Source organism: Loxodonta africana, chromosome 7, assembly GCF_030014295.1.
Source record: "Loxodonta africana isolate mLoxAfr1 chromosome 7, mLoxAfr1.hap2, whole genome shotgun sequence".
NCBI classification, from domain to species: domain Eukaryota; kingdom Metazoa; phylum Chordata; class Mammalia; order Proboscidea; family Elephantidae; genus Loxodonta; species Loxodonta africana.
Genome location: NC_087348.1, coordinates 49,514,929 through 49,538,898, shown reverse-complemented (window position 1 = coordinate 49,538,898; position 23,970 = coordinate 49,514,929). Strand labels below are relative to the sequence as shown.

Below are 23,970 nucleotides of genomic sequence, written 5' to 3'. Positions count from 1 at the left end.
AGGCTGGTGAATTGATGAGGAAGATGGAGCAGGGGGTGTCCCTCCTAGAAAACCAAATTGATTCCAGATAATTTACCAAGTGACATACCTAAGAAGCAGCTTACCTGTTACCTTGCTGAGGATAATGCTAAGCATATAAAGACAGGCTACTGTGTATCAGGCACTTAACACATTTAATTTTTCCAACAAGCACAGGTGCTATTATCCCCATTTTCCAGCTGAAGAGACTGAGGCACACAGAGGTTAAGTAACTTGCTTCAGGTCCTGTGGTTGGTCAGAACTGGCATTCTAACCAGGCAGGCTGACTCCATTACCGGCGCCTCTATGCCTTTAATTAAATAAGGTTCTTGCCTCTCACTGGTCAAGAATGAACAGGTAAGGCACAGAGAATTTTCCACACGAGCAAAGCTTTATTAAAAGAGGCTTGTAAGCAGAGACATGGGGGGCCTAGGCAATGCTCACCCCCATCTCTCAGAACAAAGGACTTGCATGGGTTTTAAAAAATTATTGAGGGGTAGGGGAAGATTCATGTTTATTCAGAGGCATAGGCAGGGTTTTCTGGCAAGTGGCCTGTTTTGGGTGGGGATAGGTTAACTAAGGTGTGCGTGCACAGCTTTTTAAGATGGCTTTAAGACAGCTCCTGTCCCTGAGGCTTCTGGGATCCATAGCAGGACTTATTATGGGGTGTTGCATCTGCACAGTCACCTGTTCCGAGTTCGATTCTCCAGCCACGGCTGCAGCTCCTCACTGCCCCTGGTGAAAAGTCACACAGTGGTCACAGGTGGATGTTCTGCCCATGTCCCTGGGGCTGGTTTCACCTAGCTGCTTCTGAAAGACAACTTTAAGGAAGTTTGCAGGCTGTTTTCAGATACCCTGCCCCACTGTTCTGGGGAATGGCTTTGTTTCTGCGCCCTGGTCTGTTTCCTGTTACTTGGTAACTTTATGTGAATTGCACATGATTTGGAGGCCCTTCTTTTTCCTGTCTTAGCTCCAGCACCAGCCTCATCACCATTCCTCCCTACAGCTTCCCAACAGTTCCCCAGTTCTCAGGGCGAGGCCACCATCACCACAGCCTCTGACCTCCCACCCCTCTTCCTGGCAGAGGCTGACATAATTAGAAGTTGTTTGTGCCACAATTCAAGGGCCCAGCTATTCCGAGAAGCCCAGGACAGTCTTTCTTTTATTACTCATCTGAATTAACCATTGTGTTGGTACAGACTTGGGGTCAAGGCATTCCCATCTTTCTTCCCAACACCCACTCTTTCAAAAAAAAAAGTTTCTAAAAAATGTGGTCCAGCCCTTATTCTTGTTTTACTTGGTAGATGGGTCTCCTGGTACTTGTAGAGTAAGCAAAATTTTTACAAACTAAAATCTTACAAACTAAAGTCTGAGAGAAATAACAGCTTGCTACAGGAACTCCTAAGTTTACGGTCATTTATATGACCCTTGATGATTCTGATTGCTCAACAGTTCTATCCCCATCTCCCATTTAGTAGCACCCAAGATTCAGCTTTAGAAAATTACCCTTTCCTCAATGTGCCTTGGCCAAAAAGTGGGTAACGCGACAAATGATAGGCCAGTCATACAGTCTAACCTTGGAATCTAATCCCAAGAGAGATTCCTGGAACTGCTCAACTCCTGGCTTTTTGGAGTCTGGTTGAATGAAGTTCCAAAAAATTCATTTTCTGCTTAAGTGAGTCAAAGTTGGTTGTCACTCCTTAGAACCAAAAAGTCCTATATGAAATAGCTGCTTTCCTCAGCTAGTGGCTGTGGGCATGGTTAGTACTTTCCCAAGCAGAGAAAATTTGATTGTGGAAAGAGTCACAGCTAGTATTCTGTCTTGGAACAAAGAATTAAAGATGATTCAAGGGGAAGCACTGAGCCAACAGACCACAGAACACCAGGGGAACACAGGTGTTGATGAGGCAATCTCTGTCGATGGTCAAGTAATGGCCTCAACAGAAAAGAACCAGTACTGCCCAAGACCTCTTCTTCCAGTTGCTAACACTGGGTATATTGCATATGCTTTTATCCTTTTGGGCCAATAACCACACTCATATCCATTTGATTAGATTTCATTTTCAGAAAGTCACCATTAGCTCTTCCAGTTTGTCTAGCAGATTATATAATCAAGGGGTTAAAAAAAAAAAACTTAATTTCATTAAGACTTCCATTTTCATTTGCAAAAATCAGGCTATGCTGTCAAAGACAGACAAGCTCATAAGGCTATAAATATCACTAAGTCTACCAGATCTTGAGAATTATTCACCAGTACCCACAGGAAAAAGGAACAACTCCACCCTCCCGAAAGGGGTGTTATCATTTTTTTAGGAAACCAGTAGAGCTTCCCAGAAAGCCTGTTATGCTAGTAGCCCTTACAATCTGTGCTAAATCAGCCAAGAGTCAACAGGCTGGATGGGCAGGGAAAAGACATGCCTTCAGATCTGTTGCTGTTAATGATGGCATTTGGAAGTCCCAAACTGCAACCCTAAAGGCTGTTCCTTCGCATTCATACTATATACAGACACAGAGTTTTCCTACCAGTAACTTTTAACATAAACATACTTAATACATGTAGCATAAAATATTTATTATTTAACTGTAGCAAAGCCAAGATATTACATCACTGGGGGGAGAGGGGGAGAAAAATAGCTTTAAAAGCCCTATTAATTTATTCTCTAAGTTTTTCTAGTGAAAGACAGCAAAGCCCATACAAAAGTTAGGGATGAAATTTTTCAGCAAACTAACTTTGTGTTTCCATTCCCTCCCATCTGGAAAGCTTACCCTCCCCTCTTCCTTGCCACACACCTTCTCATTGAAATACACAGTCATTCCAATCACTCAGCATTAAGAATCTTTTTGCCCCGGCAGATGGCCCACCATCCAGAACATTCACCAGGTCTGCATGGCAACACAGGGGCCGTGACAGGAAAGCATGAAAGCATTCCACAAGAAAGAGAATGTTAAAAAAGGTCCTTCTCCCCCTCCCCGCCCCACAAAGTACTGATCATACTATTTAACTATACCCAAGTGTGACCCCAATACTCCCAAGCATGTTTTCTCCTTTTTCAAAATGGGTGACTGAGAGTTTGACGTAACTAATGCCATGATAAACCATGATGAACCTATAAGTTCTTCTCCTTGCTCTGCCTGCCTCCTCCTTCACATACCTCTGTTAATGACTTTGTTTTGACCTAGTGTTAATGACTCTTTTTTGTTTTTACCTGATGCAAATAACCTTTTGTTCTGTCCGACCACCTGTGGCTGACAGCCCCCACAAGAAAATCACCCAGGTATCTGGTATGTATATCTTTAACCTAATAAAGAGATGTCTGGCAGGTATCTTTTGTCACTATGCTGTAATGAATAACTCCTCTTGAGCATACCTCCAGCCAAATAACTACAAAGGCACTTCTAACCCTTGTAAAAGTGTGTGCAAGTTATAATTTAAAATTGCTCTTTGGGACTCCATAGAGACGATCTGTGTTGCTGCTGGGTCCCCGGTAATGTATACATCTCCTTTATAAACTTTCTCACTCTTTCTGACTTGGAGTATGTTTCATTGGCTCAACTGCTCCAAGGCACGAACCCTAATTGGGTAACACAAGGAACCAGAGGGGAAATAACTGAATACTGCAGAGAAGCTACCTAAGCTGTTAAGGCAAAGCTGGTCCTCCAAAGAGCAGAGGAACCTAGCTCCTCATGTCACACGTGCCCCCCTGAAAAGGACTGATCTTCAAAGTCTCTCAGTGTCCTCTCTCTTAGACAAACTGCTCAAACTAATTTTATATTCTTCCCCAACAGGATCTGCTTGGAAAAATAAAGCCTTTGAAATGAAGTGGCAAGGAAAAGGGGAATATACCAAAATGAGTTTAGGGGAAGCCCTCCTGGTGTGAATTTAGAGACAGAGGTTCCAGGCTGCCACCAGCAGTGGGGCCATTAGCAGAGCTGTTTTTCCTGGGAAGGTCATCCCAGGATGACCGTTACACAGGTCTTTCTGGCAGCAGCTGTACTGCAGCTTGTTCTCCTCCAAGGCATTTGAAATATACTGGAAGTTGCAATCTGACATCCTCCAACAATGGTAATACTTTCTTGACTCTGTGGGGAGACATACAAACAAGGGTTTAGAAAGCAAGTGGATAAAGTTCTGAGAGCCTGTCTTTGAACCCTCAGTTTTAATTCTTGGAACTTATCCTGTGGAAGAAGAGACATCTACAAAGAATATTGGTCCCAGTTAGGTTGTAAAAGTAACAGTTAAATAAATGATAATATAAAAAAAATAGCTTGCTCTAAACAAACTCTTCCATAAAATGGAAGTCTCATCACAGCCAGTATAGTTGAGTATGATAGACATGAGGCATTCGGACTGTTGTTTTAGAGGGAAATTTGGTAATATCTACTAAGATTTTAAACACACACGCTCTTTGATTCACACAGTTCCACTCAGGAATTTATCCTATGAAGTTATTTGTAAAAGAGATGTATGCTCAAGGTTGGTCACTCCAGTACTATCTGTAACGGTAAGAAACTGAAAACCAGTCCATCTTAATTAAAAAAAAAAAAATGTGTTTAAAGAAATTCTGGTAGAATGCCATACCATGGAATTCCATGAAGACAAAGAAAAATGGCACATGCCTGCAATAGCTGACATGCAAAAGGCTTTAAGATACTGTTTAAAAACAAACAAAATCCCATGATGCAGAAATAACAAATAAGTTGAAATTCACTGAAATTAAAAGTGTTTGTGTTTGAAAAGACACTATCAAGGAAGTGAAAAAACCACCCACAGAATGGAAGAAAATATTTGCAAATCATATATCTGTACAGACTTCTATCCAGAATATATAAAGAACTCTTACAACTCAACAATAAAAAAGAAAAATAACCCAATTAAAAAACAGGCAAAGGATGTGAATAGACACTTCTCCAAAAAATATATGTATGCTAGATGCTGCGGATTTAGAGATATAGAAGGTTTGGCATTGTCCTAGAACTGTTTTCTTGTTTTCTGTGCTGGAAGGAAAAAAATATAGATGCCTATTCCTTATTTAAGGATTGTAACAAATTTATCCAATTCCATTCATAGCTCAGAACAAAACAGTTCTAAGTTTATAACTGCAAGTATAACTGTCCCATCCCACTCCCTCAGAGGTATGAGTTTTTGGATTAGAGTTTAATGAAGTTTGCTGAAGTGGTAGAGGCCAGATAGATTGTTCCAGAAATGGCTCCACTTGCTAGAGTCACAAGTATTTAAGCAAATGCTTCTGATATTGTACTAAAGGCTGCCGTAGAACAGGACAAAAAACTCATGGCCTTTGAGCTGATTCCGACTCTTAGTGACTGTACAGGCAGGACAGAGTAGAACTGCCCCACAGGATTTCCAAAGAGCTGCTGGTGGATTCGAACTGTTGATGTTCGGTTGGCAGTCAAACGCTTAACCACTGCACCTCCAGGGTTCCTGAATAGGACAAGTTGCTACTTTATGTAACAGTAATTAAGTATTGGAACTTGTAAAGCATTACAGCTACGAGAGTTTTAACTAAGGAAGCCTAACAGCTTTGGGAGAAGTGATAGTAATTTATCAATAATTGATACCAATTAATCACTTACGTATTCTGCAGTGTATCAAGCACTTTACATGTATTTTCATGCATAACAACCTTATGAGACAGTGAGAAGAGCGGAATTTATAGTGGTATCTTCTTACCACAGAGGATCACCCAAATCAAAGCAGATTACATTAGAGTGAGGAGTGGGGCGTGAGGAAGAAAGATGTGCAGAACACTGGAGGGTCAGAGGCTCTTTTTCACTTGAAAAAGAGTCTTTGAAGACTCAGCTCAAGTCTACCTTCACCCAACAGCAGTACCCAATTCTCCTAGGCAGTCTGAAGTATATCCTTTATCCATAGTGCCATTACAGCAACGCTCACTTGGCACTGTCCTCAGAGGTTTTCATCAGACTCTAAGTACATTTAACGTGGTTTATGCTTGCAGGGCCTGGCCAGGATGCCAGTAAACACTGGTTGAATTAGCATCCAACACTCGTCTCTCTCCTACACTTATTCTGCACTGTCATATCTATTTTCCCTTCTAACTGCCCCACTGACCCCCAAGAGATAAGTGTTCCCATTTTACACTTGGGGAAAAAAAAATGTGGCTAGAGAAGTTAAAGGATGTCCCCCAAGGTAGTACCTGGTGGTTGACTCAGGATGGACTCAGAGTTCAGTGTATGTTTACGACAGTGTGTTCTGCCTCTCCCATGCTGACATCAACCAGAGCTGGAGGGGGAGTTAGATGCTTAAATTTAAGGCCAGAATACCTATATTTCAAGAACTGCTGGTATCCTGTCTAGCTGAAGGTCTGGGACTAACGTTCATGAGAAGAAGAAAAATATTTAAGATTCATGTTAACAATTTTTAAAAGTTTAACAATTCAAAATAAGAAACTATGGGATTTGAGAGCTGGAAAAAAGATTTTTGGCTCTGGTTTACTTCCCTCTCCTCCCCACCTCTGCCACCCAACACACATATTTCATTAATAAGAAATGGAGGCAGAGAGAACTAGTTGGTGGCAAGACAGAGGCCAGAGCTCCTGACTGCTAATCCAATACTTCCTTAACTTATAATATTGCCTTTACTCTCTCATCTAGATGTAACAGTTTTTGTAGCACGGGTCCAAGAGATATAGATGATCAAGGTCAGGAACCAGGTTGCCTGAGCTGGTACATTAACTGGTGTTCAAATATCTGTGGAAGGAATGACTATGTTCTCTTATCTAAGAATGCTCCTTAGAAGCAAGGATGGCGAGACTATGTCTCACATACTTTGGACAGGTTGTGAGGAGGGATCAGTCCCTGGAGAAGGACATCATGCTTGGTAGAGTAGAGGGTCAGTGAAAAAGAGGAAGAACCTCAACAACACAGTGGCTGCAACAATTGTGAGGATGACATAGGACCGGGCAGTGCCTCATTCTGTTGTACACAGTGTCGCTGTGAGTCGGAGCCGATGTGATGGCACCTAACAATATCGAAATTGTCAGATACTCCTGGTGGGTTTTGTTGTTATTGTTAGGTGCTCTCAAGTCAATTTTTGGCTCATAGTGACCCCATATGACAGAGTAGAATTGCCATAGGGTTTTTTAAAGTGTAATTTTTACAGGAGCAGATCGCCAGTTTTCCCGCAGAGCTGCTGGGTGGGTTTAAACATGACAATTCTAATTTGTCTTTACTTATTGAGGGATCTCCTTTTTCTGGGAAAATTAGTCTTCTCCTTTCTATCGAGTTTTGCTGAGCCTGTAGGTCTCCCAGGCCTTCTGTGAGTTTTCCTGCTATGTTTACCATTCACTGATGTTGATACTGGGAAGGGTTTGTGGTAAACGATATAAGAGTGAAAATAACCTTGAGGAGTGTTTTTACTTTTATCTCTTAGAATGTAAGTCTGAGGGTTTTACCCTGTACACTAAGGAGACCCTGAAACTGCCATTCCTCATCACTATCATTTACATACACAGATTTAATTCAGAACCACACCCCGGCAAGAAACTTTGCTAGTTTCTTTTCCCATCCACCATTTCCTAAAACCTATTTTAATAGGTTTTATAGAGGTGGAAATTCCATAACCTAAGCAATTTGGAAAACAGAGTTAGACAGGACTTGATGTCAGCACTCTCCCCAGCCCCACTGATGAGCGCTTTGCTCTCTAGGGCCACCAAGCCTTGGTACCTTCTGTTGCTTCGTCCAGAACACTCTTCTCCCCTTAGACCTCTTACTTCCTTCTTGTCCTTTGAGCTCAGCTTGAGTGCCCTCTGGATTCTGTATGTACTAGATACCCCATGGATTTATATCTCTGTACCAGATTTTTTTTTTTTTTTTTACCAGATACCCTATGATAACTAGAGTAGAGATGTAAATAATTTGGGACAGCTGAATAGGCCTCTATCATAATTTTAATTGTTTATCTTCCTTCTTCATCTTTGCATCCCTAGCACCTAGGTCACACTCTGGCACACAGTAGGCTATCGAAAGTCTGGGAGACAGCACAGTGTAGCAGTTAAGAGCACAAACTTTGCAATTAGATGGATTCCCAAGTTCAAATCCTGACTTGGTTACTTGACCTCTGCCGGCTGCTTAATCTGAGCCGCAGTTTCCTCATTTATCAAATGGGAATGAAAGAGCACACTGAGAGATGGTAGGAAGCATTAAATAAAACACGTATGGGGGGTGCTTAGTGCCCAGTACACAACCAGTGCTAATAAATGATAATTATTTCCTGTTGAATACAAGTTTAATGAGAATTAGGGTGGCACAATTTTTTCCTAGGTCTTTTTATCTTAGGAGGGGGAAGGGGGAGGTGCTTACCGGCTTGGACAAAGAGACATGAATTCAGAGGATATGTACAATTGGTGGTCTGGGTGCAGGGATGGCCTGTTGGGAGACAGCTGTAGCACAGCAGGCTATAACCTAGAACAGGAAGAAAGCTTGTCAGGACCTGTTAGAACAGCACCGATTTGCTTGTTGTTGTTATCAGTATAGGGTAGAGGTTGGCAACCCCTGGCCTCCCTCCATTCCCACACAAATTTGTAGTGGACAGATTTTTGCAAGCTCCAATCACAGCTTCAGCAACATTTTCTGGACCTTGATGCAAGTACAAAGGGTATTATTTCCTTATTTCAAAATCCATCTAACCATGCAACTGAGAAGCTTCCACTGAACCTTCAATCAAAGTGATTAATCTACAGTGTAATGACATATTAAAAGGGAAATACCAAGAGAAGAAACTAACAGAATACTTTAAATGCCTTCCAAGAGATGAATATACTCACTGAAATCACATGCTCGAGAATTAATAAACAGTATATTTGGCAGTACCTATCTATGCAGAAAGACATTTTCAAAGATGAATACGTAAAATCTCATCACAGATAGCATTAACAAATGCACATTTGCAATCAATTTGATGATAGAGAACACTAACTTTGAACCCCAATTAAGGAAAATCTTATCCTCCCAAAAGAATTCTATTCTTCTCATTAGTAGATCTGTATAACAAACAATTATACTCAATTTAAACATTAAATTTCAGCAATTGAAAATATGTGGAAAATTCTTAAATGAAATGTGATGGTTGAGGTTGTGTGAGGTTGTGTGTCAACTTGGCTGGGCCTTGATTCTCAATGGTTTGGCAGTTATGATACAGTTTCACAATTGTTTGATGTTGTGATCACTTCCATGAGATTTGATATAATGTGATCATCTCTATGATGGGATCTTCTGTGAGTACTCAATCAGTTGAAAAAGAGTTTCCTTGGGCATGTGAACTGCATCGAATATAAGCAGACATTCTGGCAGGTTCTTGTGGGCTTTTGCTAGCTCTGGATCCTGCAGTTGGCTCCTGTTCGTCTGACTTCCCGTTCTTGGGACTTGAGCTAGCAGCTTGCCTGTGGTCTTGCCTGCCAATCTTGGGATTCATTGATCTTTGCAGCCTCTGAGCAAGAGCCCTGCTCTCTGACCTGCTCATTTGGGTTCGCCAGTCTCTTTGGCTAAAAGAATCAGGAGAAGTCTCTATCCTGACCCATGGACTTGCGACGTTCCAGCCTCTACAACTGTGCGCCACTTCCTTGGTATAAATCTCTCTCTATATATATTTATATGCTTTACTGGTTTTGCTTCTCTAGAGAATCCAGCCTAAGACATGAAATATCTAGAATAGGAAAATGCATAGAGACCAATGTTTATTAGTGGTTATCCAAGGGTGGGAAAAGGAGGGAAAGATGGAGTCATTATTTTAGATGCATAGAGTATTTATAAAGTGACAGAAAATCTGGCAACGGATACTGGTGATGGTTGTATGACGTGACTAATGAAATCGATGCCCTTGAATTATACGCATAAAAAAAGGCTGAATTGGCAGATGTTATATTATATATATGTTTACCATAATTTTTAATAGAATATTGTTTTCTCTCTTATTATTTATATTATTTAAATATATTTATATTATTTATATAAGAACCTATATAATATCCTTGATTTTGCCTCCTGGCCTGTAAAGCTTAAAATATTTACTGTGACCCTTGGAATAAAGTACCATCACTGAAGCCTGTTCCCTGGTAAAGGGGGTACCCATCATCAGAAGTACACACAATTGGGGGCAAGACAACAACTGCATAGTTAAACCCATGTGGGTGGGGCAGCCATGTACAAGAAGAAACACTGAACATGAAGAGAAAGCATCAGCTTACAACAGAAGCAAATTGCTTCCAGTTCCCTAATTTGAAAAATGGAGGGAAATTTCAAGTTTAACTTCATTCAACTTCTTAGTATTTATCTCTGCTAGCTGGACATCAGTTTTTGCTAGATTGTTTTTTCTTTCTTTCTCTGTTTTATAATTGTTGTAATAGCAGAAAAGAAAAAAAGATGAGTCATATTCAACCTATGTGATGGAGAGCAAAGTAGGGCAAAGGCAGGGATAGTCAGTGTTGGAAGGAAATCTTCCTGATCCACCTGGACACACCCTTTCTATAAACACAGATGACCTTTTCCTGCCACATGGCCTTTTCACATAACCAGTATTTGGCAGTACCTATCTGTGTGAAGACATTTTCAACAATGAATTATTTAAAATCTCATAGAAGAAAGTGAGGTTACACCAAGTTTGGGTTTTAGAACCCAAAAGGCTGAATTAAGGTCAAAGCCTAGATTCACCACCAGGGAAAAGGAATTTTCTGGAAGGCCAGAAGAAAGCTGGCTCCTTACTGCCTGAGCACAGACAGGAGTCAGGCTCTCTGGAGGCACCTTAAATGGTCAATTAAATGGGTATGAAACCCCAGCCAGCAGAGGACCCTTTGATGTGTGAGGGTTTCAGATTAACTCCTTGAAACATCAATAAAAAGCCTTCCTCCCCACTTTGTTTGCAGATGACATGACAGATGCCTAGAGAGGTGAAGTGATTTGCCTAAGGAGGTTCAGCTACAAAGCAGCAGAGCCTAAGCTAGCTCCCAAGCCTGGGGCAGGGCTCTGTTAGACCCCTTGGCCTACTCTCCAAGTCAGCATTTCTCATACCTGCATGGGAGGGGCACCACGAGAAGGGATAAAGATGCAATTTGTCTACCATTCCTTCTTTGTTCTGGATGTGTGTGTACACACAAGCATAAGGGGAAAGAACATAAAAGGGAGGGTGTTATTCTTGTCTGGCTATTTCTGAGAGCCCTTTTAAAAGGTCACTGTCATGGATAAGATTGTGTGTCAATTTGGCTAGGCCATAATTCTCAGTGATTTGGCAGTTATGGAATGATATAGTTTGGGAGTTATGGAATGATATAGTTTGGGAGTTATGGAATGATGTAATTTGGCAGTTATATAATCATGTAGTCATCCTCTTTATGTGATCTGATGTGATCAGCCAATCAGTTGTAAGGGGAGTTTCCTTGGGGTGTGGCCTATATCCAATATATATATGGATGTTCTGGCAAAGTTTTCTTGCTTGCTCACTCTGGATATTGCATCTAGCTTGTCATCATTTGACCTCCGGTTCTTGGGACTTGAGCCAGTAGCCTGCCATACTGCCTGCTGATCTTGGGATTTGTCAGCCTCCACAGCCTGTGAGCCAGCAGCCTGCCATCTTATCTGCCAATCTTGGGCTCGTCAGCTCCTACAGCTACGTTGAGTCAGGAGAAGCCTCCAGCCTGATGCCTCACCCATAGACTTGGGACTTACTAGCCTCTACAATTACGTGAGCCATTTCCTTGAGATAAATTTCAGTCTTTCTCCCTATATATGTACATATGTATCACACAATACACGTATTTATACATACATACATATATATTAAAAAAAAAAAAAAAAAAACCTGTTGCTGTTGAGTTGATTCCGACTCATAGCAACCCTACAGGGCAAAGTAGAACTGCCCCATAGAGTTTTTAAGGAGCACCTGACGGATTCAAACTGCCGACCTTTTGGTCAGCAGCCATAGCTCTTAACCACTACACCACCAGGGTTTCATATGTATATGAACACACACACACGTTTCACTGGTTTTGCTTCTCTAGAGAACCCAGCCTAATGCAGTCACTCATGGGAATGAATGTTCTCTTGACTAGAGCCAGGGCTCATCAGGCTTCTTGATAAGCCTTTAAATAGAGGGGCCAAATCCCACATTTGGAACTTTGGTGGGGCAGAAATATTCATAGCTAACAAGTCCATTCAATGATCAAATATCTGAGCACCTATGTGTAAGCATTGTTGTAAGAGGTAGACTCAATTATCGCCACTCCCATTTTGCAAGGGAAGACTAAGAAGTTAACTAACCTGTCCAAAGTCACACAGCTACTAAACGACAGAGCTGGGACTTGCATGCAGGCTGTAAGTTCTTAAACCCAAGCATGGTTTAGCCATGATACTTTTCTATCATCCTGAGTAGGGTAGAGAAGGAAACAGCACAAATTGTGGGGTGAACCTAGGTTAAGACAAGCAAGAAGTCAGTTGGAAGGCTGCTTGATATTCTAGCCACCAAGGCAGATTAGAAGGAATTTGACCCTGACCAACAAGACTGGAGTGCAGGGAAAGGTTTACCCACCAGGCTTCTCAGTCTTTGGGCAGCAGGAAAGGAGGTCCCTCACCCATGTGTGTGTGCGCATCACACCTCAACTCTCTGAGGAAGGGCCTAAATGTACACTGAGGCCTGTCACAGGACAGCCAATGGCCATACTACCTAAGCCTGCTCCATAAACAAACATAGAACGCAGGAAATAGGATATGATCAGGCCATTACAATAACAGAAATTACACTGGGTAGAAGAATTGAGAAAATGATGTAGGGTCATAACATAGGTAAAAGGAGTTCTGGTGGTACAACAGCCAAGCACTTGGCTGCAAACTGAAAGGTCAGTGGTTCAAACCTACCAGCCACTCCATGGAAGAAAAGATCTGGCATATGCTCCGATAAAGATTACAGCCTTGGAAACCCTATGGGGCAGTTCTACTCTGACTCACGGGGTCACTACGAGTCGGAATCAACTCAACAGCATATAACAACATAACATAGGTGAACCTCATTACAACCTAGCCTGACTAGAATTAGCAGAGGAGGGGAGTCATGATTTCCTTTTTTTCTCAGGAGAGAGCATGCTTACTTGCGTCTTTGGGCAAGTTTCCTTTTTTTAAGTTCGCTTCAGTTTCCCCAGCTGTAAAATAGGCTTCATAGCACTGACCTCTCATGGGATGGTTGAAAGATTAAATGAGATAGCCTGTGCAAGGGGCGTGGCACTGTGCCTAATACACAAAAACCCTTCAGTTACTATTGGTTTAAAGGTATACCAGCCCCTTTTTATGCCTCTGGACCTTGTAGTATTCTGGTTCTAATGCATTTAGCATCAAGGTGAGTCCCTTTTGAAATGGGTGAAGCTCAACGAACTGGAATTGGAGCCTGATTGTTGCATAGGTGGGGCATTCTATTAGGTGCTGCTTCCTGGATGTGTTAGCTTTGTAAACTTCTTCCTTTTTTTCTGTGAGATAAAGCTTACAGGAATAATTCTGGCTTTCCTGTGTAACAGTTAGGGAGCCCTGATGGATTTATTTTGGTTTTTCTGTGTCATATTTGGAAAACCAAGGGTTCCCAATGGAACCAAACCAAAAAACTCTCTGCCGTTGAGTCAATTTTGGCTCAAAGCGACTCCACAGGGTTTCCAAGACTGTAAATCTCTACAGCAGACTGTCACATTTTTCTCCAGCAGAGTGGCTAGTGGTTTCGAACCACCAGCGTTTTGGTTAACAGGTGATCACTTTAACCAATGTGCCACCAGGGCTCCTTAACCTAACGGAAAAACCCATTGCTGCCGAGTTAATTCTGACTCATAGCAACGCTAAAGGAAAGCCGTCCACAATAAATTCTCTTTAGTTCTTACTGGTACATTCTCATATCACAGATTGAAGGTGCCAGAGTGCCATTGCGTTATTGGTGGTTTAAATTACCAGATCATATTTCTCAAAATCCATACAAAAATTTAAACACGTTCAACTAGTAAGCATGCATTTCAAGACTGAAAACACAAAATTTTAAAAATAAAAATTTGATAACTAAAGGGGTAAGTGGAAACCCTGGTGGGGTAGTGGCTAAGTGCTGTGGCTGCTAACCAAAGGGTTGGCAGTTTGAATCCACCAGGCACTCCTGGAAACTCTATGGGGCAGTTCTATTCTGTCCTATACAGTCGTTATGAGTTGGAATTGACTCGATGGCACTGGGTTTGGTTTTGGAAAAGGATAAGCTGTCAATAGATGATGGCTACGATAGCTACTAATGTTATACGACACGTTCCAACACTGCAGAATTTTTTTTTTTTTGCTCGTTGTATTGCTACTTCCTTTTCTTTCTCTCTGTCCACTTCCCCACCTCCCCAAAAGGCAGTGGCCACAATGTTGTACCAACATGCCACAGGCAGAAAATGACATTTTGATCCTTACAATGAAGCCAAGCAAGTAATAGGTGTTTTTACTGGTATAGAGGCAAAACTAAGGATCATGCCATTATGTCCAGAACCCAGGGAAGAGGTGACCTGGGGAAGGAGTTAGGAGCAGGCACTCTGGTGCCAGGCTGCCACGTCTTTCTCCCGCGAAATCTTATCTACAGCCCCAATAAGAAAAACATGTAGAAGTTTGTTTAGCCTTAATTTATTTTTTAAGTTTAAAATGTAACAATAAATTACAAAGTCAATGTCTTATATCAACTTCAGAATTCATTTTATTTCTCTACATTGCATAGTTTTGCCAAGTCTCAAGAATATCCTTATTTGCACATACAAGTAGCTGTGATTGGCACATTTTTTTAAATAATTTTTATTGAGCTTTAAGTGAACGTTTACAAGTCAGTCACATATAAGCTTATATACACCTTACTACATACTCCCACTTACTCTCCCCCTAATGAGTCAGCCTGCTCCCTCCTTCCAGTCTCTCCTTCCGTGACAATTTTACCAGTTTCTAACCCTCTCTACCCTCCTATTTCCCCTCCAGACAGGAGATGCCAACACAGTCTCAAGTGTCCACCTGATACAGGTAGTTCACTCTTTGTCAGCGTCTCTCTCCAACCCATTGTCCAGTCCCTTCCATGTCTGATGAGTTGTCTTCGGGAATGGTTCCTGTCCTGGGCCAACAGAAGGTTTGGGGACCATGACCGCCAGGATTCCTCTAGTCTCGGTCAGACCATGAAGTCTGGTCTTTTTATGAGAATTTGGGGTCTGCATCCCACTGATCTCCTGCTCCCTCAGGGGTTCTCTGTTGTACTCCCTGTCAGGGCAGTCATCGGTTGTGGCCGGGCACCACCTAGTTCTTCTGGTCTCAGGATGATGTAAGTCTCTGGTTCATGTGGCCCTTTCTGTCTCTTGGGCTCATAGTTATCGTGTGACCTTGGTGTTCTTCATTCTCCTTTGATCCAGGTGGGTTGAGACCAATTGATGCATCTTAGGTGGCCGCTTGTTAGCATTTAAGACCCCAGACGCCACATTTCAAAATGGGATGCAGAATGTTTTCATAATAGAATTATTTTGTGATTGGCACATTTTTTAACAGCTTGCCTTGCAATCTCAGGACACTCCTCAAATCAACTGATCTAAAGCTTTGAAGAGGATGTGATGGTTAAGGTTTTGTGCCAATCTGGCTGGGCCAAGATTCTCAGTGGTTTGGCAGACATGTAATGATGTAGTTATCCTCCATTTTGTGATATAATGTTGTTATAGACTGAATTGTGTCCTCCCAAAATGTGTATCAACTTGGTTAGGCTATGATTCCCAGTATTGTGTTGTTGTCGACTGTTTAGTGATCTGACGTGACAATCCTATGTGTTGTAAATCCTAACATCTATGATGTTAATGAGGCAGAAATAGAAGCAGTTATGTTAATGAGGCAGGACTCAATGCACAAGATTAGACTGTATCTTGAGTCAATCTCTTTTGAGATATAAAAAAGAGACTCAAGCAGAGAGGAGAGGGAGCTCAAACCACCAAGAAAGCAGCACCAGGACTGGAAAGTGTCTTTTGAACCCAGGGTCACTCCGCTGAGAAGCTCTTAGACCAGGGGAAGATTGATGACAAGGACCTTCCCCCAGAGCCAACATTGGATGCCTTCCCCTGGAGCTAACACCCTGAATTCAGACTTCTAGCCTCCTAAACTGTGAGAGAATAAACCTCGGTTTGTTAAAGCCATCCACTTGTGGTATTTCTGTTATAGCAGCATTAGGCAACTAAAACAAATATGATCACCTCTATGATGTGATCTGATATGATCAGCCAATCAGTTGTAAGAAGTTTCCCTGGGTGTGTGGCCTGCACCAACATATAGGACATTCTGGCAAAGCTCACTGGCTTTTGCTCACTCTGAATCCTGCATCCGGCTTGTCAACATCTTACCTCTAGTTCTTGGAGCTTGAGTCAGCAGTCTGCCGTCTTGCCTGCTGATCTTGATTATCAGCCTCCTCTGGCCATGAGCCATGAGCCTAACTGTCTGACCTGCCAATCTTGGGTTCATCAGCCCCTGCAGCTTCGTGAGTCAGGAGAAGTCTCCAGCCTGACGTCTGATCCACGGACTTGGGACTTCCCAGCCTCTATAACCACATGAGCCATTTCCTTGAGATAAATCTCTCTCTCTCTCTGTGTGTGTGTGTGTGTGTGTGTGTACACTTCATTGGTTTTGATTCTCTAGAGAACTCAGCCTAAGACATTTGGAATCAAGAGTGGTTCTAGAGAAACAAAATTATAAGGATGAGTTTTCTAAATTGGTTCTCAAGTCTGGTTAGTCTCAAAGATGTTGATGACTCTGCTTCCAGTAGTAAAGAGGGCACTGCTAATCCATGGTGTGAGGTGGCAACAGATCAAGTATTGGTGAGAAATGTGGCTCTGGGGGATCACAGGTTTGATACTTTTCTACAATTTTGTCAGAATGAGAAGTATAAGGAAGCTGTTGTTTGATCCTACTTTTGCTAGACAAAGTGGTGAAAAAACAGATGAACTCAGGGCTTCAGAGTCATAGCTCAAGCACTGTATAAGCAACCTCAAAGTTGCCACTTGTGCCCTGAAAGACAGTCTTATTTCTTGTAGTAACAGAGCTGACATTGCTAAAAACCAAACCCACAGTCTTATCGTAAGAGTGCCTGCATCACAACGCCAATTAAATTCCCAGCCCCAAATGGTGTCTGAAGTTAAAGTGAGGGCATTGACTGGGAAGAAATAGGATCCTTAAACTTGGGATGGGGACATATGGGCAGATAATCTGGAAGCTGGGGACAATAAGAACCTAAGTTCCATGGAATCACTCCTGCCAACAGAACCAGCCCTCTCATTCCCATATGAAGAGATTATGCCATCTTTGTCTGCTAAGCCACCCTCCCCAGTATAACCATTAGTGCCTCCACCCCTATCTGATGAGATTAACCCAGCTGTATTTGAAGAGCCTTTGTCTGAATTATCACCTGGAGAGGCATCTGAGTCATTGCCTGGGGCATCCCCTGAGGCAGATGCCTTACAAGACATTGGTAAGTGTTCTTAGAACACATCCCCACCACCCATTTCTGCTTCTACACCTATAACCAAAGTCCCAGCAATCCTCAAAAAGTGAAGCACAAAGCATGACCCAGAAGGAGGTATGCTACACTCCAGAAGAACTGCTTTACTTTGCTAATATGCACCAACAGAGACCTGGGGAATACATGTGGAAATGGCTATTAAGGGTGTGGGATAATGGTGCAAGGATCATAAAGTTGGATTAGTCTGAGTTTATTGATGTGGACCCACTAAGCACAGATTCTTCATTCAGTGTTTTAGCTCAAGAGGTTAGCAAAGGTTATTTTGTTGTTTGCTGAAGCATGGATCATGCGGTGGTCTACACTAAATCAAGTTGAAGTACCAGACCAGCCTTGGTATACTGTAGAGGAAGGTATCCAAAGATTTAGGGAAACTGGTGTGTTAGAGTGGATTTATCAGGTTAGACCCACACCCACACATGCAGTGCCCAGACAACATACCTTATACGACAATGGTGAGAAACAAATTTGAGACGGGAGTCCCAGTATCTTGAAGACTGTTGTGATTATTATTTTATGTAAGTCAGATGTGGCAGTGGGAACTGCCCTAACTGAATTAAGACACCTAACTACAACGGGGCTAATTGGACCCTGTGGTGGTAGGGGTCAAGTGGCAGCACTCAATTGACCAATACAAGGTGGGTGTGGTTACCATAATGGACAGCAGAGTCAAAGCAGTAATCAGAATAGTCTAAATCATAGGACTTATGGCACTGGCTACTTAGTCATGGTATCTCTAGGAGTGAACCAGATGGGGAATCTACTAAATAATTACTTGATCTGTGAAAGTGGAAAAATTCCAGGTCAAGTGAACAGAAGTCTAAATTGAATCACCAGGATACAGAGTCACAGCCCCTAAATCAATTCCCTGACTTGAGCCAGTTTATAGACCCATAACCCCTAGAAGGAAGGGAAGACCAGGTACCCTTGAGGAAAAACCCCACTATACTGCCAAAAATTTATACTGTTAATCTTTCTCCCAGCCTTCCCCAAAGAGATCTATAGCCTTTTATGAGAGTGACTGTTCACTGGGGAAAGAAAATAATAAGACTTTTCAGGGGTTATTGAAAACTGGCTCTGAATTAACACCAATTCTAGGAGACCCAAAACATCACTGTGGCTCACCAGTCAGAGTGGGGGCAAATGAGGTCAAGTTATTAATGGAGTCTTAGTGCAGGTTCATCTCACAGTGGGTCCAGTAGGTCCCTGAATCCATTCTGTAGTGATTTCCCCAGTTCTTGAAGGCATAACTGGAACAGATCTATCAGCAACTGGCACAACTCCCACACTGGATCCCTGACAAATGGAGTAAGGGCTATTATGGTAGGAAAAGACAAGTGGGAGCCATTAGAATTGCCCCTACCTAGGAATATAGTAAACCAAAAGCAATACTGCATTCCTGGAGGGACTACCACCATCAAGGACTTGAAGGATGCAGAGGTTGTGATTTCTACCACATCCTCATTCAACTTGCCTGTTTGGGCTGTGCAAAAAATGGGTCTTGAAGAAAGACAGTGGATTATTGTAAACTTAACCAGGTGGTGACTCCAACAGTAGCTGCTATTCCAGATGTGGTTTCATTGCTTGAGTATATTAATACATCTTCTGGTAACTGGCATGCAGTTACTGACCTGTCCAATGGCTTTTTCTTGATTCTGGTTTTGAAGGAACACCAGAAGCAGTTTGCCTTCAGCTGGCAAGGCCTGCAATACACCTTCACTGTCCTACCCCAGGATATATCGACTCTCCTGCCCTATGTCATAATTTAGTCTGCAGAAATACTGATCACTTTTCCTTTCCACAAGACATCATACTGGTCCATTACATTGATGACATTATGCTGACTGGACCAAGTGTCAATGACTCCAGTAAAAACTGTTGTGTGCTATGGTGTGGGAAATTAATCTGACAAAAATTCAGGTGCCTTCCAACTCAGTGAAATTTCTAGGGGTCCAGTGGTGTGGGGCATATCAAGATATTCCTTCTAAAGTGAAAGATAAGCTATTGGATCTGGCCCCTCCTACAACTAAAAAGGAGGCACAATACCCGGTGGGCCTCTTTGAATTTTGGAGGCAACATATTCTTCATTTGGATGTGTTACTTCAGCCTATTTATCAAATGACTCGAAAAGTTCCTAGTTTTGAGGGGGTACAGAACAAGAGAAGGCTCTGCAACAGGTTCAGGCCAGTACTGTGCAAGCCGCTCTGCCATTTGGGTCATATGATCTGGCTGATCCAATGATGCCTGAAGTGTCAGGGGCAGAGATGCTGTATGGCATCTATGTCAGGCCCTACTGGTGAATCACAGTGCAGACCCTTAGGATTTTGGAGCAAAGCCCTGTAATTCACTGATCTTACCATATTCCCCATCATTTTGAAGCAGCTGGCTTGACAGAATGATGGAGTGGCTTTCTAAATACACAGTTAGAGCACCAGCTAGGCTGCAATACCTTGCAGGGTTGGGGCAATGTTCTCTGGGCGGCTGTATATGCTCTAAATTAACATCCGATATATGGTGCTGTTTCTCCCATTGCAGGATTCATGGGTCCAGGAATCAAGGTGTATAAATGGGAGTGGCACCACTCACTATTGCCCCTAGTGACCCACTTGCAAAATTTTTACTTCCTGTCCCCGTGACCCTATGCTCTGTGAATCTAGAGGCCTTAGGTCCAAAGGGAAAAATGCTCCCATCAGGAGAAACAACACTGAATCCATTGAACTAAAGTTACAAATGCCGCCCAGCCACTTCGGGCTCTTCACGCCTCTGGATCAATAGACAAAGAAAGAAGTTACTGTGTTGGCTGGTGTGACTGATCCTGATTACCAAGGAGAAATCGGGTTGATATTACATAATAGAGGTAAAGAAGAATATGTCTGGAATACAAGAAATCCCTTATGATGTTTCTCAGTACTACCATGTGTTGTGATTAAAGTCAATGGAAAACTACAGCAACCCAATTCTGACATGACTACTAATGGCCCAGACCCTTCAGGAATGAAGGTTTGGGTCACCCACCCAGGCAAAGAACCATGATCAGCTGAAGTGCCTGATAAAGGCAAAGGGAATACAGAATGGGTGGTGGAAGAAGATAGTTCTAAATACCAGTTACTACCGCATAACCAGTTGCAGAAATGAGGGTTGTAATTGTTACGAGTATTCATTCCTTGCATATGTGCATCAAATACTTGTTTTCATCACTTACAAAAAATATCATGTAAAAGGGACTATTGTACTTTCTGTTGTAAGCATCTTACGTGTATCATGTGAGGTACAAGTATGACATTGAGATTGTCTTTATTTAGAGACTGTATACGGTTTAAGATGTGTACAGGTGCCCAGTTGACAAGGGGTGGTATAAAAATGGCATGGCAAGGGTGTCGTCTAACCTATTCTAACTTCACAAGTGGGAAGGAGAATCAAAATCAATATCCCAAGGCTTATTCCTATCAGGCAGAGGTCAGGCATGCCTCCCCTTTCCACCATCTTTACCAGTTCCAACAACAGTCATCCCTCCTATGGCATTCTCTACTTACCTGTTGAGTTCAATAATTGATTACAGTGGCCACCTGGAACTCGAAGACACACTCACAATTATGGGGTTTATTAGGGAAGTAACAGGCACAACTCAGGTTCAGGAATGCTCAGCATACAGTTCTTCCTTCAGGGTAGCCTCTCCACAGCTGTGCCCATAGGCATGCCTCTCCCTGGCCCCTCAGCATCTGTCCTGCTTAGGCAAGGGTACAAAGGTCTTTTAACTCTGCCAGTAAATGCCAAAAGGCACCCCACTCTGCCAGTAAGCCTTGGCCAGAAGGCGCTCAGCTCCAGTTCCGTGGGTTGGCAAACCTAGCTCCACCAAGTGTCTGAAGGCACCTACTCGCCAACAAGTCTCCTACACTTAGCATTCTTGCTCCATGGGACAGGAAGCCCACTGAACCATCTCCTGCTGGTCTCTCCTGCCAGCATTTCTCTGCCACTGCTTTTTGCCGTCTTCAGTGTTACAGCTCTCTGTCAGTCTCCTGGTTCCAGGAGCTTCTTAGCACAGGGATCCTGAGTCCAAATCATGCACCCTACTCCTGACTCTTCTTTCTTGATGTTGGTGAGATCCTCTTCTTCCACCTCTGGGATGGTTCATTTTAAGCCTAGTGGGAAGGCAAAACTGACCAATATCCTCATTAGGGTTTCGTAGACCTTATTTTCATGTTCCCACCCCTATATGGGTGCCATTAACTTCATTTGCATCATTAACAAGCTAACCAATTCCCTTGATGGGGCAAAATTACCTTATTTGTAAATGCCAACCTAATCACTTGGGTAGGAGTTAACAAGACCATGGCAAGAAAGGCCATATAAAAGTGGCCCATTGCATCACAGGCCACCCTGTGGCTTTTCTAGCCATGATTCTTTCATACTTGGAGAATACCTTCCCCCTTCCAATCATTTCTCCACATGTTTGTCAGTTTGTATTACTGTGGTGGCTTGAGTGTCACTGTGATGCTAGAAGTTATGCCACCTGTATTTCAAATACCAGCAGAGTCACCCATGGTGGAGAGGTTTCAGCTGCATGTCCAGACTAAGACAGACTAGGAAGAAGGACCTGGTGTTCTACTTCTGAAAATAATTAGCCAGTGAAAACCTTATAAATAGCAGCACAACATTGTCTGATATGGTGCCAGAAGATGAGCCCCTCCGGATGGAAAGCACTCAAATATGACTAAGAAGAGCTGTCTCCTGGAAGCAGAGTAGACCATAATGACATGGATGGAGTCAAGCTTTCGGGACCATCACTTGTTGATGTGGGATAATTCAAAATAAGAAGAAACAGCTGCAAACATCATTAATAATAGGAACATCGAATGTACGAAGTATGAATCTAGGAAAACTGGAAGCTGTCAAAAATGAAACAGAACTCGTAAATATCAATATCCTGGTATTAGTGAGCTGAAATAGACTGGTACTGGTCATTTTGAATTGGACAATAATAAGGTATATTATGCTGGGAATGACAAATTGAAGAGAACTGGCATTGCGTTCATTGTCAAATGGAACATTCCAAGATCTATCCTGAAGTACAATGCTGTCAGCCATAGGATAATATTCACACAACTACAAAGAAGACCAGATGATATGATTGCTATTCAAATTTATACACCAACTGCTAATGCCAAAGATGAGGAAACTGAAGACTTTTACCAATTTCTGCAGTCTGAAATTGATCAAACATGCAACCAAGATGGATTGATAATTACTGGTGATTAGAATGCAAAAGTTGGAAATGAAGAAGGACAGTAGTTGCAAAATATATATTTGGTGACAGAAATGATGCTGGAGATTGCATGATAGAATTCTGCAAGATCAAAGACTTCTTCATTGCAAGTACCCCTTGGACTGTGGAACAGATCATCAGTTGTACGTATACAAGTTCAAGCTGAAGCTGAAAAATATTGGAACAAGTCCATGAGAGCCAAAGTATGACCTAGAGTATATTCCACCTGAATTTAGAGACCATCTCAGGAATGGATTTGATGCACTGAACACTAATGACTGAAGACCAGACAAGTTGTAGGATGACATCAAGGACATCATACATGAAGCAAGAGGTTATTAAAAAGACAGGAAAGAAAGAAAAGACCAAAATGGATGTCAGAAGAAACTCGGAAAGTTGCTCTTGAATGCAGAGTAGCTAAAGTGAAAGGAAGAAATGAAGTAAAGCGCTGAACAGAAGATTTCAAAAGGCAGCTTGAGAAAACAAAGTATTATAATGACAGGTGAAAAGACCTGGAGATAGAAAATCAAAACGGAAAAACATACTTGACATTTCTCAAGCTGAAAGAACTGAAGAGAAAACTCAAGCCTCAAGTTGCAATATTGAAGGATTCTACACAACTTCACTGCTTCTATACTAAATAATGTAGAAAGCATCAAAAGAAGGTGGAAGGAATACACAGAGTCACTGTACAAAAAGAGCTGATTGACGTTCAACCATTTCAGGAGCCAGCAAGCATATGATTAAGAACCAATGCTACTGAAGGAAGAGGTCCAAGCTGTACTGAAGGCACTGGGAAAAAACAAGGCTCCAGGAATTGACAGAATACCAACTGAGGTGCTTCAACAAACGGATGATGCACTGGAAATGCTCATTCATCTATGCCAAGAGATTTGGAAGACAGCTACCTGGCCAACGGACTGGAAGAGATACATTAATTGTGGCCATTCCAAAGAAAGGTGATCCAATCGAATGTGGAAATAATTGAACAATATCATACAAAAGTAGAATTTTGCTAAAGATATCATTGCTAACGACAGATGGATCCCGGTGAAAGCAGAGAATACCAGAAAGATGTTTACCTGTGTTTTACTGACTATGCAAGGCATTCGACTGTGTGGATCATAATAAATTATGGATAACA

At 42.2% G+C, this 23,970-nt stretch overlaps 1 protein-coding gene across 2 annotated transcripts in view; it reads right to left on the bottom strand.

Moving 5' to 3' along the window:
• Positions 1-378: 378 nt before the first annotated feature.
• Positions 379-23,970, bottom strand: part of CD59 (CD59 molecule (CD59 blood group)) — a 51,090-nt gene continuing 27,498 nt past the window's right edge. Inside the window, exons 3-5 of one of the 2 annotated variants that reach the window (XM_010592141.3) lie at positions 8,356-8,457; positions 3,863-4,098; positions 379-753 (exon numbers count right to left, since the gene is read on the bottom strand). In XM_010592141.3, the coding sequence (XP_010590443.1) occupies positions 3,899-4,098; positions 8,356-8,457 (302 nt within the window). In that variant the 3' untranslated portion in view covers positions 379-753; positions 3,863-3,898. Of the gene's footprint in view, positions 754-1,899; positions 4,099-8,355; positions 8,458-23,970 lie in introns of those variants that run through there. The other variant, XM_010592139.3, reaches the window with a different exon arrangement.